This window comes from Jaculus jaculus, chromosome 18, assembly GCF_020740685.1.
Source record: "Jaculus jaculus isolate mJacJac1 chromosome 18, mJacJac1.mat.Y.cur, whole genome shotgun sequence".
Taxonomy (NCBI): domain Eukaryota; kingdom Metazoa; phylum Chordata; class Mammalia; order Rodentia; family Dipodidae; genus Jaculus; species Jaculus jaculus.
In genome coordinates this window covers 13,124,369-13,143,096 of record NC_059119.1, presented here as the reverse complement: position 1 = coordinate 13,143,096, position 18,728 = coordinate 13,124,369, and the positions used below count along the sequence as shown (strand labels likewise).

The 18,728-nt window shown below is 52.3% G+C and overlaps 2 protein-coding genes across 4 annotated transcripts in view; one reads left to right on the top strand and one right to left on the bottom strand.

Moving 5' to 3' along the window:
- Positions 1–18,728, bottom strand: part of Cdh23 (cadherin related 23) — a 402,602-nt gene that overhangs the window by 53,972 nt on the left and 329,902 nt on the right. The gene's annotated exons all lie outside the window — the stretch shown is intronic.
- Vsir (V-set immunoregulatory receptor) overlaps positions 1–18,728 on the top strand; it is a 29,472-nt gene that overhangs the window by 6,170 nt on the left and 4,574 nt on the right. For all 3 annotated transcript variants that reach the window (XM_045137516.1, XM_004657893.2, XM_045137515.1), the window contains exons 2-5: positions 6,051–6,479; positions 6,969–7,022; positions 13,383–13,490; positions 17,613–17,640. In XM_045137516.1, the coding sequence (XP_044993451.1) occupies positions 6,051–6,479; positions 6,969–7,022; positions 13,383–13,490; positions 17,613–17,640 (619 nt within the window). The remainder of the gene's footprint in view (positions 1–6,050; positions 6,480–6,968; positions 7,023–13,382; positions 13,491–17,612; positions 17,641–18,728) is intronic.

The following is an 18,728-nucleotide window of genomic DNA, read 5'->3' as shown; positions in this document are numbered from 1 at the left end:
TTCCAGGTTAACCTGGGCTAGAGTGAGACCCTGCCTCAAAAAAAGAAAAAAAAAAAAAGTAGGAACTCCATCCCACAAACATAATTACAGGGCACCATGCCCGGCTTTGTGAGATGCTAGGGATCAAACCTAGGGCTTTTTGAGTGCTAGGTAAGCACTGTAGCAACTGAGCTATATTACCAGCTCCTAATAGTTTAAAAAAATTTTTTTTAGACGAGAGAGAGAGAGAAAGAGAGAGAGAGCATTGGTGCACTAGGGCCTCAGCTATTGCAGTCAACTCCAGATGCTTGAGCCACCTAGTGGACATGTGAGAACTTGCACTTGCCTCACCTTTGTGCGTCCGGCTAATGGGGGATCTGGAGAGAGATGGGACACGGGTCCTCAGGTTTCTCAGGCAAGCACCTTAACGGCTAAGCCATCTCTCCAGCTCTCCTAATACTTTTTAAAATTAAAACCAAGTGAATAAAATGGAGATGATAATGTCCACATCGGGGTGTGTTAGGAGACTTATCAAGTGAGTGACACGTAAGAAGCAGACACAAGGCAGCCCTCCCCTCCCCCACAGCTTTCAGAGCTGAGGGGTCCCGGGACATCTTCAGTGACGGTGAAGACAAGTGGGCCTCAGAGACGAGTGGGACACAGCCGAGGAGGCCCCTGACTCTCGGGTACCTTGCTGCCCAAGCTAGAGCGGTCGTCCCTAGCTCTGGAACTTTCCTGGCTCATCCCTACTGTGGGTGTGCTGTGGCCTTGCTCAGTAGCCAGGTAGGTTGAGGAGGGGGCCGAGGGCCTAGCTCCCTCCAAGCGTAGAGCTTCCTGCCAGAGTTTGCTCCGGCTCAGACCCGGGTCATTGTCCTGCCCCACATGGACTTGGCCATTCTGGAGCCAGGGGCTTCCTCCCCACCTACTTTCCCTGCGCCTCTGACAATGACCCAGGTGGCCCAAGGGATCTGCAGCTGACAATGAGCAACATCCTCTCACCAAGTAATTGTAATTCCAGCCGGAGCCCCCACAGCGTGCGTGTGCATTTGTGAGTGTGTGCAGGGCCCCGCGCGTGCCCGTGTGCTCATCCCCCTTGCCCAGCCCCGCCGTGCTCTCCCAGGGACTGCCAGCTCTGCGCCTCACACGCAACACAGGGGTGCTTCTGACCACCGAGTCTTCCCCTGGCTCACTGCTATCTGGCCCTTGGCTGGAAGACTAAACACCCTCCCCTGTCCCCCAGCTGAGACCTAGGACAGCTTTTCCTTTCCTCTCAAAGGGGACAAGGTCCTTGAAGAAACTTTGGGGTGGGAGAAGAGTGGGCGGTGTGGGGGTGGCACAGTGCCCTCTCTCTTGCTGTCCTTGAACCTCTGCTTTCTCCATGGGATCATGATTGCAAACTGGTGTGGTGGTGCACACCTTTAATCCTGGCGCTTGGGAGGCAAAGGTATGAGGATTGCTGTGAGCTCGAGACCAGCCTGAGATTCCATAGTGAATTTCCAGGCCAGCTGGGGTTACAGCGAGATCCTACCTCAAAAGACCAAAAATAAAATAAAAATTAAGAATAATAGTAAAATAAAAATAAATAAATAATTACTCTTAAAAGAAAGCAGGGGAGGAATTGTGTCTCTCACCGTCACGATGGTGAACCGGGAATGGCCCAGGGCTAGAAACCTTCCCTCGCTGCTCTCTGGTATAGCCTCGAGTTTAAAATACCATTGCTTGGACCTTGGCGGCTCTCGGCCTGGGATGTTGTTCTACCTCCCTGTTCAGGCGGCTTCCAGCCTACATGTGGGCTCCTCCGCATCCACATTGCTGTCTAATGCCCCACCTGCCCTGTCCTGCTGGTCCACCACACACTTGTGGCTTGGGCCTCTGCTGAGTCCACCTTCCTGGCAGCCCTCCAGTGGGTGGGCACTGGGGCAGAGGCTGATGAACTGAGTTCAGCATTGAGTCTGGGCATGGCTGTGGGTCGTAGGCCATGTTAAGCAAAAGGTGGCACAGGTGCCATATAACCACAGGGACAGGAGCAGCACAGGGTGGAGATACCACCCCTGGCCATTCTCTGGGTAGGTTTGGCTCTTCCTGGGAACTCCTTTCTCTGGGAACAGCTCCCTTCCTGTATCTGGTACAACCGTAGTTTAGTGGCCACTTCGGGTCTACACAGACCTGCGAGGGGACACCTAGCCTTGCGTGGACAAAGCCAGGGTCCAGCCAGCTCTCTGGAGCTCCTCTTCCCTCCTCTGAATAATAGCAGAGGAGAGCTGGTTAGTCCCTGCACTGCCAGACTTCCCCTGGAGACCCTGGATCACCTCCCACTGCAAGCCAGAGGGTCCCATGTGTGAGGGTCCTACACACAACGGTGGTATATAGTTCTTAGCGTGGCTAGCCCAAGGGGTCATGCTCCTGTGCATAAGCTCCATGCCAGACGCAGGCAAATACCCCAAGAGCACGTCGCAGGTGGCACCTTAGGGGACCGCAGGAATGGTGACAATCCTATGCATCAGGGTCCCCGTGAGGGGACTGGCTGTCACGTATCTCAGTGGCTTTGTGGGAAGCTAGGAGTCAGAATGTTCCTATCAAATCCCCCAATTTTTTTTAATGTTAGTGATCTTCATCTTAAAGTAAAAATTTAGACCACCCGAGGGTCAAATAAAAGGCCTGAAGGATAAAAGTGACCTGTGGCTTCCAGCTTTCCTATGGCGCGCCGACCAAGGGCCTGGATGAAGTCTGTCTCTAGTGCTTGAGTTACCGAACCGCGCTGTGTGCTTGGCTTCCTCCTTGGTGGGTAAACCCAACCTGCCCAGCCCAAGGCTCAGATATACCACAAATCCCTCGGCCCAGCGCACCACACCTCACCACGCCGTGGCTTTGGAATGCTCATGCCCCGGTCTCTGACTTCAGACCCCTCTGGAACTTCAGCCAAACCACTTTCCCTTTCTGAGCCTCTGTCGCTGCCTGGAAGGGAGTCTGGTAACTTGCCAAAGGAGTTGTGAAATCTCTGCTCACCTTGGCAGTGATTTTCCAGACACCTGGAGCTTTTAGACAGGGCTCCCCCTCCTGATGTAGGCAGAGTGAGGGGTGACTCGCATCGGTCTGAAACTCCACACTCGCTTGTTCAATGGGCTGTGGCATTGCTGCCGCTGCCCCCAGACTTTCTTTTAAATACACACAAAGCCCAAGTTCGGATCATAAGCTGCTACCAAATCATTCACACCCTAGTGGGAAAGAGTTTGAAGCTAGCTTCCCTGTTCCATAGTTTCCCTGACTCCCAACCTCATAGGAAATAGTTCCCGAATTGCTAAATGCATCAGAGATCTCTCTAGCTTTCATATATCAATCACTAACCATAGCTAATCCCTTCAGAAAATTTGTGTAAATCATTATTGTCTTTGCCTCAACTCTACCAGGTTCATGTTTTAATTTCTATTTTCTTTTTAAAAAATATTTATTTATTTATTGGAGGCGGGGGAGGGAGAGACGCAGATAGAGGGAAAGAGAATGGGTGTGCCAGGGCCTCCAGCCACTGCAAATGAATTCCAGTTGCACCTTGTGCATCTGGCTTTATAAGGGTACTGGGGAATCGAATCTTAGTCCTTAGGCTTTGCAGGCAAATGCCTTAGCCTCTAAGCCATCTCTCCAGAACTCCTTCCTTTCTTCCTTCATTCTTTCTTTCTTTTTTTGGTTTTCTGAGGTAGGGTCTCACTCTAGCCCAGGCTGATCTGGAATTCACTATGTAGTCTCAGGGTGACCTCGAACTCATGGTGATCCTCCTACCTCTGCCTTCAGAGTGCTGGGATTAAAGGCATGCGCCACCATGCCCGGCTCTCATTTCTATTTTTTTTTAATTATTTTTATTTATTTATTAGAGAAAGAGATAGAGAGAGTGAGAATAGACACACCAGGGCTTCCAGCCACTGAAAACGAACTCCAGATACAGGTGCCATCTTGTGCAGCTGGCTTACATGGGACCTGGAGAATTGAACCTGGATCCTTAGGCTTTGCAGGCATGTGCCTTAACTGCTAAGCCATCTCTCCAGCCCCTCATTTCTATTTTTAAAAAATATTTTATTTATTTAATTGAGAGAGAAAGGCAGAGAGAGAGAGAGAGAGAGAGACAAGAGAAAATGGGTGTGCCAGGGCCTCCAGCCACTCCAAATGAACTCCACACACATGCACCACCTTGAGCATTTGGCTTATGTGGGTCCTGGGGAATTGAACCTGGGTTCTTTGGCTTTGTAGGCAAGCACCTTAACTGCTAAGCCATCTCTCCAGCCTTCATTTGTATTTTCTAATGAGTCTGGGGCTGAGAGGCTAACAATTCACTGGACTCAGGGCAGGATGGTCCAATTCCAAAAGCTGTATCAGGCTGCCGCCCCGTGGACTGGGCCGGGCTTTCAGTTCATTGGGGGTTCCCAGCCTGGCACTGAGGGTCCTGGGCTCTGAAGGGCAGCAAAGGGAATCAGAGGAGGAGGTTTGGGGGGGGGGACTTTTGACTGAGGCAATGGACAGGACACATTCATTTGAATTCTCTACATATGTCTCAATTATCCTTCCCCATCTGCCAGACTTGCAGCTTCTGTGATGAGAATTAAAATCAAAGCATCGCTAAGGTGTGATGGTCGAGCTGCCTTCCACAGGTCTGCAGAGGACATTAGTGCTCTCTGCATCTGTGTCTCTCCTCCACGCTCGCCCCTCGCAACCAGGCACCGTAGTTAGTATGCGTCTCATTGCACAGGGGAGGAAACAGGCTCACACAGCTAGATAGAGGATTAGGGTCCCAAAAGGCAAGAGCTCTGGTAAGTACACATGCTAAACAACAGGAGAGGGCTGGAAGGATGGCTTAGCGGTTAAGGCGTTTGCCTAAAAAACCAAAGGACCCAGATTCGATTCCCCAGGACCCATGTTAGCCAGATGCACAAGAGGGCATATGCATCTGGAGTTCCTTTGCAGTCGCTGGAGGCCCTGGCGTGCCCATTCTCTCTCTCTCTCTCTGTCAAATAAACAAATAAAGATGTGAAAAAAACAACAACAACAGGGAGATCAGTGTAAGATTAAGAAACCAAGGGATTGCTTCATCTACTTATAAGAAAAAGAGATCTAGGGATCCAGGCATGGTAGCTCATGCCTTTAATCCCAGCACTTGGGAGGCAGAGGTAGGAGGATTGCCATGAGTTCAAGGCCACCCTGAAACAACATAGTGAATTCCAGGTCAGCCTTGGCTAGAGTGAGATCCTACCCAAAAACTCAGAAGTCTTGGTTTTCCCACATCTCCACCACCTTGCCTAGGACACCGGTTCCATTTGCTAAGCCCTATCTGCCCATCAGGTCCAAAGACAAGCCCTCTTTTCTAGAAAGATCCTGCTCATCCTCAGAAGAGCATTCCCACCTTCCCAAGTTCCTGAAGTCTGATATGGGTCTGCCGCTGCCCCTAGGGTCCTGTGTGAAGAATGCCAGCTTGTCTCCTCAGCTGGTGGCCCCACCTGTGTACGTGTTGTGTTAGTGCCCATTGGCGAGGAGATGGAGATGCCCATCCGGAGACTGGGAGTAAAGGGCAGAAAGTGTGCAGAAAATGTCCCACTGTCACAGAGCCACACGTGCCCTCCCTCTGCATCGCAACAGATAGCCATGAGGAGTGTGGCTCGAGGCTACGAGCTACTGTTCTCTGCCCCGGGCCTCCCTTCTTGCCTGAGGATGCTGGGAAAACATGCTGCAGCGTAGGGCTGTCCAAGCCGCCTGCAGTGTGGGCTGGGGCCAGGGCGCATGCTCTATCTGGGAGGGGGCCCCACCTTGGCCAGCCGGTCCACTGTCTATTTCCAGTCTCTCTCCACCCACTTAGTGAAGGCCCCACAGTGCGCGACCCATGATGAGGTAGCCTGAAGATCAGGGAAGAAGCTGAGGCCGTGAAGTCAGCTGACTTGCTCAGAGCCTGCGGCTGGGGAGAAGCTGGAAGCCAAGGTCTCCCTATAGTCTGGGAGGTGGTGGCGGTGGTCGGGGGTGGGGGAGCAGTAGGGTGCCAGAGAGTGGCACTGCCTCAGGCACCGGCTGACAGGTGCTCTTGTCTCTCTGAGCAGATCTGGTGGCGGCTTTCAAGGTTTCCACACCGTATTCCTTGTTCGTGTGTCCCGAAGGGCAGAACGTCACTCTCACCTGCACGGTCCTGGGCCCTGAATCCAAAGGGCATGTCGTGCCCACCTACAAGACCTGGTACCTCAGCTCACGGAGCGAGATGCAAGTGTGCAAAGAACACTGGCCCATTCGCAACTTCACCTTCCACAGTCATCATATGCGCCACGGAGGCCACCAGGCCGCCAATGCCAGTCACGACCTGGCCCAGGTCCACGGGCTGGAGTTATCTGACGGTCACCATGGCAACTTTTCCATCACCATGCACAATGTCACACTGCGGGACAGTGGCGTCTACTGCTGCCTGGTGATGGAAATCAAGCATCATCACTTGGAGCACCCGGTCCACGGGGTCATCGAACTGGAGGTGCAGAGAGGTGAGAGGGCACGCAGGGAGCTGGAGGGCTGCAGACTTGTGGGACAGACTGCCGGAGCACCTATGAGGAGGCTGCGCTGTGTGGGCGACCAGGCACGCCAGTGTGTGTATGAGCGTTTGTGGTTATCTGATGTAACAGAGCCGGAGGACACAGGAGGTCCGCGACAGCGGAACATTTTCCTGTGAGAGGCTGAGTGTACGTGGGTCGGGAGTGTCTGTGTTTTGAAGACAACATGGCCTTGAAGGCAACAGTGAGGATAAACATGGCTAAATGGATTGGACAGAGGTATGGGTGCCAGCAGGTACCAGCTTGCCCTTAGAGTGGCATGAGATTAGGTGTGGTCATGTATGTATGCATGTGTGTGTGCAGAGTCAGCACTGCCAGGCAGACACTAGTGTGTCTTCCTGTGATGACGGTCTGGACGTCAGGGCAAACCTCCCCTCCCGGGCTTGGCACCCACCTAACGGCCCCCTCTCTTTGCTCCCACAGGCAAAGACTCTTCATCCACGTGCATCGCATACCTGCCCACGCAGGACAGTGACAGTAAGGATCACCCTCTTGTCTCTTCTCTGTGTTCTGTTCCTTCTGTCACCCATCTGGACGCTCTGCGCCCCATCCCCATAAGTGTCCTGCTCCCCCTCAGCTGTCCCCATCCTTCTGTCCCTGCTTGACTATGACCCCAGGGGTCCATGTGCCTGCCACTGTCCACGGAGTAGGTAGGCGTCATCCTCTCCATTCTACAAAGTGGAAACTGAGGCCCAGGCTGGCACTTGCTGCAGATCTGCACAGCTCTGTTCACCTCTTCTCCGCCCAGCTTGGGTTTGGGGAGGAGCTTGAACTCATGGTGGCTATTAGCCCTGGAGCTGGCCCGGGGAGAGCCTTGTGGGTAAGAGGACTGTGTGCTCAGGGTTGGTTGGGTATTCCGAGGTCAGGCAAGAATGCCCAGTATCATGGAGACTGCGGGCGCAGCAGGGGAGTTCTTGTGCCAGCACACCTGAGCTCTCCAGTGTCACCTCAGCACCAGCCCGTGTGCCTCACGTCCCCTCTGAACGGTCCCCTCTCTCCCCGTGTGGCAGTCCATACTATGTGCACGCACTTTGTGTACGCAAGACACAGCGGCCCAGCTGACGGCGCGTGCAAGGTTCACTTCCTCACGGCTCCCTCACTCTGAGCAGTCGTTCAGCCCCACCTCCCTTAAAGAACTCCGCAGAGCTGCAAGGTTCTTATAGACCATCATCTCCGCTACGGGCCGCATGTCATGAGTGGGGAAACTGAGGTTCAGGTAGGTTTCTCAGACCCAGAGCCAGGAGGTGGCAGGGTGTCTGCCTGTCAAGAGTATATACCCTGCCCAAGGACTCCTTTTCTTTCTAAATAGCAACATGGATTTTTTTTTTTCCTTTTAACATTTTTTAAAAAAATTCTTATTTTTCAAGGTAGGGTCTATACTGTCCTGGAATTCATTGTGTAGTCTCAGGGCGGCCTCAAACTCACAGCGATCCTCCTACCTCTGCCTCCTGAGTGCTGGGATGAAAGGTGTGTGTCATTGCACCCGGTGGATTTTGTTTTCTTTCTATTATAGCATTTTGTTTTAATTTTTTTTTAATTTATTTATTTGAGAGTGACAGACACAGAGAGAAAGACAGATAGAGGGAGAGAGAGAGAATGGGCGCGCCAGGGCTTCCAGCCTCTGCAAACGAACTCCAGACGCGTGCGCCCCCTTGTGCATCTGGCTAACGTGGGACCTGGGGAACCGAGCCTCGAACCGGGGTCCTTAGGCTTCACAGGCAAGCGCTTAACCGCTAAGCCATCTCTCCAGCCCTTGTTTTCTTTCTAAAGACAAATGTAATTTGATGTAGCACAGGCTGGTCTAGAACTTGCTAAGTAGCCCAGGCTGGCCTTGGCCTGTGGCCATTCCCCTGTCTCTGCAATCTAAGTGCTAGGATTATAGGCATGAGCTACTACACCCAGCGTCAACAGGACTTTGTGACATTTTGCATATGCTTTCAGTCTCGAGGAGCTGTTAAAACCATGAGATATGCCAGAAGGGACAATGCTGGAGAGACCAAGTGCAGAATGCAGAAACGGCAGAAGCAGGGGTTGTTTCTGTCCCCAGGACCCTAGAGAAGAAATTCAGTGGGAACAAAGCTCCTGTGAAACCCTGGGAGCGGGGCTGACAGGAGCTGAGAGTGTGGCAGAAACCTTGAATTTGACGCCTGATGAGGTAATCAGGTGTGCTTTGCCAAGCACCTGTGCTCCTGGGTTTGCCATTTTCATCCCTCTCCAATCTTTTTTTTTTGTTTGATATGTTAAAAATTTTATTTACTTATTTTGAGAGAGAGAGAGAGAGGAAGGGAGGGAGGGAGAGAATAGGCACGCCAGGGCCTCCAGCCATTGCAAATAAACTTGAAACACATGCGCCACCTTGTGCATCTGGCTTACATGGGTACTGGGGAATCGAACCTGGTTCCTTAGGCTTCACAGGCAAGTGTCTTGGTTGCTAAGCCATCTCTCCAGTGCCCCTCCCCAATTCTTGGAGCTGTAAAGCCTTTTTCTGGCTCCTACTTGCCTTAGCTACTGTCGAATTGGTTCCTTGAAGGCCAAAGGGACATGCTTGTTCCTGTCACAGCTGTTACAGGCATGAGATGGCTTTGGGGACCTCTGGAATCTCCTTCCACACTCTTGCTTGTCTAAACACTTCGCACTAAGCCCAAGTTGGTTCCTAGTGCCGAGAACTCTAGGCATACTTTTGGGGATTCAGGGGTACTTGAGGGAGCCTTGGGACAATGCTGCCACTCTGTTTTTCATTTTATTTTATTTTTAATTATTTTATTTGAGAGACAGTGTGTGTGTGTGTGTTTGTGTGTGTGTGTGTGTGTGAGCCTTTAGTCACTGCAAACAAACTTGTTTTTATTTATTAGACAGACAGATGGAGAGAAAGAGAGAGAGAGAATGGGTGCACCAGGGCCTCCAGTCACTGCAAACAAACTCCAGACACATGGGCCACCTCATACATCTGGCTTATGTGGGTCCTGGGGAATTGAACCTGGCTCCTTAGGCTTTGCAGGCAAGCACCTTAACCATTAAGCCATCTCTCCAACCCCAGCACTTCCACTCTCCATATGTCTATGTGCCACTTCCCCACTGAGGAATGAGAGAAAGCTGAGTCCCTTTCCTTCTAACAGGGCGAGGTGCATTGTCTGAGGGACTTAGTCAAGGGTGGAAAATGCTTATGCCCCAGGCCCGGGGCACCGAATAGCAAGACAGAAGGGACAGATGGAGACCGTGGCAGGCACTCAGCCTTCAGTCCGCAAGGGCTGTTCCCAAGGTATGGGCTGCTGTTACTGCTGGATCAGATGGCCCAAGGCAACTCTCCCCCATGCCAAGGCAGGATGGGAGCTGGTGGAGGATAGGGTCCTGTTTCCTAATACATTTAAAGCCATTTGCCTGGTGACCCACACCACTGCTTAGAAGGCCCCAGGGCTGACCGCTGGGCACTAGTCTTACCCATCATTTAACCTTTGGCAAGATCCCAACCCTAGCTGCTTCTTCAACAAGTGCTCTTAATGACAGCCCGGACCTGATTGGCTAGGGATGTGTCCACCCATGTTCTTTGTGTGTGTGTGTTTTCTTGTGGTAACTGAAATTTACCCTTAGTGACAGGGCATGGGGGAGTAGCTAGCCTGTGAGATAAGTGAAAGTCCAAGTGGATTTCAGGTGTGTGTCGGTGGGGAGGGGTCTGGACGGAGGGACAAGAGACTTCAGGAAGGTAGCAGGCTGCCGTTGCCTTGCCCAAGGGCTGTGGGATTTCCCTGAGCTCAGGAAGTGAGGCAGGTAGCCTGCCTCTCTGTAACTCCCAACCCCCAATTCAGCAGGATGTACTAACTTCTTCCTTCCAGCCTCCTCCGCAAATACCTACAGGGTAGCTGGCTGGCGGGCCCCTGGCACACACTGATTGAGCAGGCCAGGGCTCTCCTATCCTGCTGCGTAAGGGCCTGGCACGTACCCTAGGGTGGTGCAGTGTTGGCAACTACCTTCCTCCGTGCCTCATCACCTTCCCAGGAGGAGCCTGAACCCCCAGCCTAGCTTGTAAGGAAACCTCAAGGTTCTGACAGTAAAACTAAGTCCGGACCTCCTTTGAAGGGCTGTAGAACAAGGGTGCTGGGGGTGGTGGTGGGGAGAATCTCTACTCCGGGACAAGAGTCTTGCAGGGACATCTAGCCAAGCCTTCTAGGTACACAGTAAACACCTGGCCAACCTCACCAAACATTGCTTAGTAACCACGGGGCCAGAGAAGAGCACTTTTGCAATTCTCAGATATTGCCCACAGTGAGGTCCTTTGATGGGGTTTTGAAACACTGAACGCAGCGAGTTATAGAATGTGTTTACTTTCATTCAGTATCTTAGATGCTAAAATGCGGCCGCGTTAAAACCTGCAGGGAACCTGTTTGCACATGGATTGGAACTGGCTTTGCAATTACCTCAGCCACTATTCTTATACCAATGGGTACTTCTAAAATACTTGCCAAAGGTTGGCTCACTTCTTCTCATGGCTATCCCCTGACCCCCCCCAGGCAAGTGTGTTTACACCACCAGGTTGTTTAGCAGCATGGTAAGATGAAAATGGCCTTTATTTCCAAATAAAGTTCCAAGACGACATATCGACCGTGGCCTGTCCGCCTCCTAGTGCTCTCCGGAGCAGACTTGAACCTGTGACAAGGGATCCCAGGCATCTTTTGGAGGAGGGAAAGGTTCAAATTGGGAAGGAAATGCGCTTACGCTAATTGTGGTTCTGAGGGCTCATCTGTTCCCAGCTAAACTCCTGGAGTCAGCAGATGGACTGAAATAACTCGCTCCCCCTCCCCGCGCCCCGCATGCTGCGGGCTTGGGCCGGCGCACAGCCCCGTCAGAGGCAATTTCACAACTGCCCAGAAGAAAGCACTGCTTGGTGCAGAACTCGGACGCCGGGCTGCTTGAGCGAGCAGAAGCCTCAGACAGATGAAGGGGGTCCTCACTGCAGGGTGGGAAATGTTGACAGTGGAAGCAAACCATGTGCGCATCAGTCGGGGGTGTTTCCATCACTTTGGGCTGGGCTGTGTGTGACTGAATCCTGAGCAGAAGGAAGTGGGTCTCTGGGCTCACCTAAAGAGATGTCTAAATCAGGCGCAGTGGCGCACGCCTTTAATCCCAGCACTCGGGAAGCAGAGGTAGGAGGATTGTCGTGAGTTTGAGGCCACCCTGAGACTACAGAGTGAATTCCAGGTCAGCCTGAGCTAGAAGGAGACCCTACCTCAAAAAACAAAACAAAAACAAACAAACAAAAAAAGAGATGTCTAAGCCGTGTTCAGAGGGAACAGCATTTTCATGCAATCCCACCGGGCCAGGAGACATCTGGATCAATGAGCGCTGTGGACAGTGAAGATGTCTTTGGAGGGGTCCAAGTTGAGAAGAAGGAACTTACTTTTTTAAACTTGTATCCTTTAGTTCCCTCCCTCCCCTCTGTCCTTCCTTTCTTATTTATTTATGTGTGTGGGGGAGGGAGAATGGGTGCGCCAGGGCCTCTAGCCACTGTAAGTGAACTCCAGACACATGTGCCACCGTGTGCATCTATCTGGCTTGCGTGGGTTCTGGGGAATCAAGTCTAGGTCCTTAGGCTTCATAGGCAAACTCCTTAACCGCTAAACCATCTCTCCAGCCCCTTCCTTCCTTCTTTCTTTTCTTCCTCCCTCCCTTTCTTTCTTTCTTTCTGAGCCTCATGCATATGCTTTTAAAAATTATTATTATTAAAATATTTTATTTACTTGAGAGAGAGAGAGAGAAAAGGAGAGAGAGAATGGGCTCTCCAAGGTCTCTAAGCTACTGCAAACAAACTCCAGATGTATGCACCACCTGTGCATTTGGCTTTAGGAGGGTACTGGGGAATAGAACCCTGGTCTTTTGGCTTTGCAGGTAAGTACCTTAACTGCTGGGCCATCTTTCTAGCTCTGTTTCTCTTGTTTCTGTTGAAAGTCTTATTCTCCCATAATATAATACATGTGTGTGAGAACAAGAGGCGAGGCTTTCAGGAGCCCCACCTTAGAGCTCAGGGGTCCTTCAGAGGGTAGACGGGGACATTTTATTTATAAATTTTTATATTGGAAAGACGTAGCATATGCCATGTTAACCAATTTTTGGTGGACAACTCAGTGACATGCAGTTGAACTACATTGTCCACGTTACCCAATCACCACTGTTCCCAAGATCATTTTATCATGTGGGCTCCTTTTGACCTTGAACTCTAGTATATGGCCTGTGAAGGGCCTGTTTCCAGAGTGGTCCAGCTGTCCACTGTGGGCAGGATGAAGGGCTTATTCCCTCTGCCTTGGAGCAGCCTCAGCTGAAGGCCACAGACTCTTTTCTCTGTGCTGTGGGTCCACCTGGGGGAGGTACAAGGCCACCCCTTTTCCTTGTTCTTTGGTTTTTCGAGGTAGGGTCTCACTCTAGCTCAGACTGACCTGGAATTCATTTCAATATGTAGTCTCAGAGTGGCCTCGAACTCATGGTGATCCTCTTACCTCTGCCTCCCAAATGCTGGGGCTGAAGGGTGTGCCACCACACCTGACTACTTTTTCCTTTTTTTTTTTTTTTTTTTTTTTAATTTTTTTGAGCTAGGGTTTTGCTCTCGTACAGGCTGACCTGGAGCTCACTCTGTAGTCCCAGGCTGGCCAGTGATCTCTGCTTCACAGTGCTGGGATTAAAGGCACACAACACCATGCCTGGCCCAGGGGTGTCTTTCAAACGGAGACTCCCATCCGGGCCTGTTGAGGCCACTAAGGGTTTGTCTGTGGGGCACTGCTACCGGGGCCTCAGTTTCCCCTTGGGAGGAGCAGTGGGAAACGGGCTCTCACAGCAATCTTGTTCTTGCAGGCATCACGGCTGCGGCCTTGGCCACGGGTGCTTGCATCGTGGGAATCCTCTGCCTCCCTCTCGTCCTGCTGCTGGTCTACAAGCAGAGACAGGCAGCCTCCCACCGCCGTGAGTACCGGGCCTGCCGAGCCCCGGGGCCAGGGAAGGCATGGGGCACAAGGGCTGAACTGTTCCTCCCTACTCCGCCCCCTCCTACAAGCAGCTGGAGAGAACAGGGGAGGCAAGCATGCCATTTCCGGGGTCTGAATGCCTGCCAGCTGTTTTGGTTCCCATACAGTGTTGGCTGGGCACTTCATAAAAAAATCCTGCTGAAGGCTGGGCGTAGTGGCACACACCTGTAATCTCAGCACTCGGGAGGCAGAGGTAGGAGGATCGCCATCAGTTCGAGGCCACCCTGAGACTACATAGTGAATTCCAGGTCAGCCTGGGCTAGAGTGAGACCCTACCTCAAAAACCAGTAATAATAATAATAATAAAATAAAAATACATGAGCAAAATTAAAAGTAAATAAATAAAAGGGGCTGGAGAGATAGCTTAGCCTAAGGACCCACGTTTGATTTTCCAGGTCCCATGTAAGCCAGATGCACATGGTGGCACGTGCATCTGGAGTTTGTTTGCAGTGGCTAGAGACCCTGGCACGCCCATTTTGGCTCTTTCTCTCTGTCTAATAAATAAATAAAAACAAAAATTAAAAAAGAGAAAAACTAAAAATAAAAAGGGCCTGTTGAATGAGTGATCACAGGGTGTAAGAGAGCTAGCTCGACCCAATTTGCAAAGATGTGGCCACTCAAGAGACCTTTTGGGCACCGAGCGGATGGGTAGGTTTATTTTGTAATTAGCTATCGCCAGGACAAAAAGGACTGTTGGAGTATCAGTGGGAGAGGTCTCAGTGACAACTGAAGAAAGCCTTGAGTCAATGAGTTGAATGAATGATCCACTATCATATAACTTAGCCCTGGGTTGGGGCCTGACCTCTCAGCTTTCCACCCGGGGTCTCTCCAGGGAGTGTCAGTGCTCAGTGGTGACTCAGCAAAACTGCTCACCAGCGTGAACATAGCCAAGGGCTCCTAACTGGTGAGCTGCTGTGCTAGGCACGGTACCACACCTGTCCCATGAGGTCCCTCACTCTGTCCCCATTAACAACACCAGGAACTTGGTTTTGTCATGGTTCCTATTTTACAGACGGGCCAAGTAGAGCTCAGAGAGGTGATATGACTTGCCTAAGGAACCACATAGCCAATAAGTGGTAGAGGCAGGCTTCGAGTTCATCACCACAAACGCCTGTCACACGCCCCTTTCTGGGTGACAGTGCCCCTCTCTTGTCTGCCTCCAGCCCCACCTATGAGCCTTGACCAGCCTGTGTCCCCTGATGGGTGGGGTGGACAGTGCAGAGGTCTCTGTTCAGCCAGTCCCTGCCCACTCACTCTCTGCCCTCTGCCAAGCCACAGAAGGTAGCCGAGAGAGGACTTTTGTCACCAGGTCAGACTAGATGTCCACTAGCCCTGTCAGTCTGCCGTATTTTCCTGCCATTTCCCCCCAAAGCCCAACCTGGAGCCCCACAGTGAGTCCCAGAAGGCTGCGGCTACCTTTTCCTTCTCGGAACTGCCTCGTCTCCTCCTAGTCCCCCCAGGGCCCGCCCAGAGGCGTCCCCAAGGCTGGGCAGGGTGGCACAGGTGACAGGTTAGAGCAGAGGTGGAACCAGCTCTACGCACGGGGAAAGAAATGCTTACAGAGCTGCCGGGAGCTGCTGCTGTTCCCACAGGAACAGAGTGGCTTGGCTGGGCTCCCCACACCATAGCGAGGTGCTTTCTGTCCCTGTCACCCCACACTGCAGCGCTGCCTCATCGTGTGGTCAGAACAGGGAACGGAAACTGGAAAGCAAACCCGCTCTCGGGTGGAGCTGTTTGTGTGTGCGTGGGGGCCAGGGCGAGGCGTGGGGGCTGCATGCTACCTTGGTGGGTCCAGCCTTCCTCGCAGGGTGCCTGGTTGGGAGGCTTATTGGGATAGAAAGGGCTGGAGGAAGGAAAACCAGCGGGCGAGAAGTGTTAGGCCGGGGCGCTGTGTGCGGAGGTGGTCCCAAGGACACAGAGGTGCCCAGGCCTCCTATCTATGCACCTTCACTGCAAGTGCTGTCCCGGGGACGCCCCAGGAAGACCCAGGAGAACTGGGCACGTGTGCCTTGAGTCTCGAATGAGCTCTTCCTGTAGTGTCTTTAGCCCAGCTCTCCTCCACGCAGTCTGGGAATACGATTTCATCTTCTCAGGCGAGGGCAGCGGCGCGGTGGGCAACATGCTGGGCCGCGCAAGCCTGCCGACGGGGCTGCCGGACGGGCGCGCGCAGTGCGAGCCCCTGTCATCCCAGCACGCCCACAGCAAGACGGGAGGCCGAGGCAGGAGAATCTTGGAGTGAGTGGGCCAGCCAGCCTCGTGAACACAGTGGTGACCGCGAGAGACCCTGCCTTAAGATAGATAAGGTGCAGGGCAAGGACTGACTTGACTCGATGCTGTCCTCTGACCCCCACGCATGCTGTGGCATGTGCCAGCCGATACACACACCTCCCTCTCTCTCTCTCTCTCTCACACACACACAACTCACATGCAGCTTAAAATGTTTCTTTTTAAATTTTATTTATTTATTTGAGAGAGAGAGGGAGAGCGAATGTGCATACCAGGGCTTCCAGCCATTGCAAACGAACTCCAGACACATGCGCCACCTTGTGCATCTGGCTTACATGGGTCCTGGGGAATCGAACCTGGGTCCCTTTGACTTTGCAGGCAAGCGCCTTAACCCCTAAGCTATCTCTCCAGCCCCCCATACAGCTTTTTCTTTTAAAAAGTTACAAAAAAAAAAAAAAAAGATCTTCTGACAGCAATACTCTCAAAGCCAGCCCTTCCCCCCCTCTCCAAAAGAAACAAATATTAAAAACATGTCCTTATGATTTCAGACTTCGAGACGGAGGCACGAGACACGAGGCATCTTCAGATGGTACTAGGGACACCCAGTTCCAAAAGGAGAGGGAGTGGAAGGTGGGGGGGGGGTTCTTCAGTGCCCTAGGTGCAGACCCTAGGCAGTAGCTGTGGGGTGCAGGAACCAAAACACCTGGCCAGTCCCAGCATGCTGGCACACAGTGTGCTCTGGGCAGGGCAGGAAGCTCCCAGATCCTAGGCTGGGGCTAGGGTGCTCAGGAGCCAAGGGAAACAAAAGGCATCTCAGTTTCCCCTAGCTCTCAAGTGGGGACCGACCCCCTCACTCCAGAGGGAAGTGGAGAGGCTGAGCTCAATGCACGAGTCACCCTGCAAACATGAGGACGACAAGGCTAGGTTTCCCTGTGTTTGTCCGCCCCTCCCCCGGCCTGTTTCTCCATGTGAGGTTCCTGAATATGAGCAAGATCTCTGTGGGGGAGGGTGTGGGGAGCTGCAAGAAACTGGGAAGTTGGGGCCTCTGCATCTGGCTGATGGCTACTTGTGGGGGGGAACCCCAAGATTTGGGCAAGGTGGCAAGCAGCTTGGGTGAGGAGCAGAAAGTGGCTAGAAAGGCTAGGAAGTTGGGCTGGAAGGATGGCTTAGTGGTTAAGGCGCTTGCCTGCAAAGTCAAAGGACACAGGTTTGATTCCCCAGGATTCACATTAGCCAGATGAATATGGTGGTGCATATTATGTCTGTAGTTTGTTTGCAGCAACTGAAGGTCCTGATGTGCCCATTCTCTCTCTTTTTCTCTATGCCTCTTTCTCAAACAAAAAAAGGACTAGGAAGTTGGTGGGGTTCCCAGAGACAGATGTCACCTTTGTTAGGTAATGCAGAAGTTTGCATGGGGACAGAAGAAGGGGAGAAAACCCTCAATTACAAAGTGACCTTGAACACTCTACCCGGGAGGTCATGGCTAAAGGCCAGGATGGGGCGTACGTTCACATAGGAAACCCTAGTGAACAAATGCAGGGGCCAGACCTTTGACTGACGCTTAAACCCTGAAGGTCTAATAATACCGGGTCAGCCAGGACATACGGCAAATATTAGCCTGGTGGCAACTCTTCCACACTTGGAAAATATAGACTGAGTTTCAGTGACCAAACGTCCTCGAGTCCCACCTGTTGGATTAGCACAAGAGCAGAGGGAAGAGTGTGGGCTCCGGGGCTGGATAGGGCCCTGTCTAGGCCTTCTATAGGGCCAGGGAGCTAGGGCGGTGTTTGGGGAGACCTTCCTGCCTGTGACCAGCTTTTCTGTCTGTCCCTAGGTGCCCAGGAGTTGGTACGGATGGACAGGTAAGTCTCATAGTGACCTGAAGATAGTTCCTTGGAGCACTAGTCAGGGAGGGGATGTTTCTGTGTGGCGGAGCCTCTGCTGGGGGGAAGGCATAGCATCCACCCCTGCTGCTGACCATCGGCCATCTTCATGCTGCAGGCTGAGCCTTCATTCTGTTTGGAGGTGGCGAATACCACCTTTGGCTTAGGATCGGGGGAGGAGGGAGCTGCTGGGTGGAGCAGATGCCAAAGCAAGCAAAGGGAGCTGATGGGCCAGGCCCAGCCCCGAAGGCGCAGGGTGGCTTCTCTGTGCAGCTTGCTCGAAGAGAAAGCTGTCGGGAACAGCAAGGTGGAAGGGAGCTGTTGGCACTTCTGAGTGGGCAGTGGGCAGAGGTGGGCAGGCAGGGGGAGTGTTATCTGTGCTCTGAGAAGGAACTGAAGCCTGGCATGGTGGATGGGCTCTGAAAGGAGCTACCTTCAGGTGCATGGTCCCTGTCCTGCAGTGTCAAACCCAGAGCTTCTTGCGATTAATTTTTTTTTTTTTTTGATTTGAAAGAGAGAGAAAGAGATAGAGAAATAGGCGGGGGGGGGGGGGGAGGGAGGAGGGGAGACAGAGAGAGAGAGAGACAGAAAATGGGTGTGCCAGGGCCTCTAGCCACTGCAAATGAACTCTAGATACGTGCACCTCCTTGTGCATCTGGCTCATGTGGGTCCTGGGGAATGGAACGTGAATCCTTTGGTTTTGCAGGCAAATACCTTAGTCACTAAGCCATCTCTTCAGCCCCTCCTTGGCATTTTTTGTTTGTTTGTTTTGTTTTGTTTTTTCATGGTAGGGTCACATTCTAGCTCAGGCTGACCTGGAATTCACTATGTAGTCTCAGGGTGGCCTCGAACTCATAGCGATTCTCCTACCTCTGCCTCCCGAGTGCTGGGATTAAAGGTGTGCGCCACCACACCCGGCTTGCCTCCTTGGAAGTTTTGAAAGGGACAGTTTCTAAGATAGGTCAAAGGACATCCTATCAGGGAGCACACTAGAACCTTAGAGTTGGAAGAGCCTTCATAGGCTACCCTTCTCCCCCTTCTAGCTCATCTAAGATTTGAGGACATTC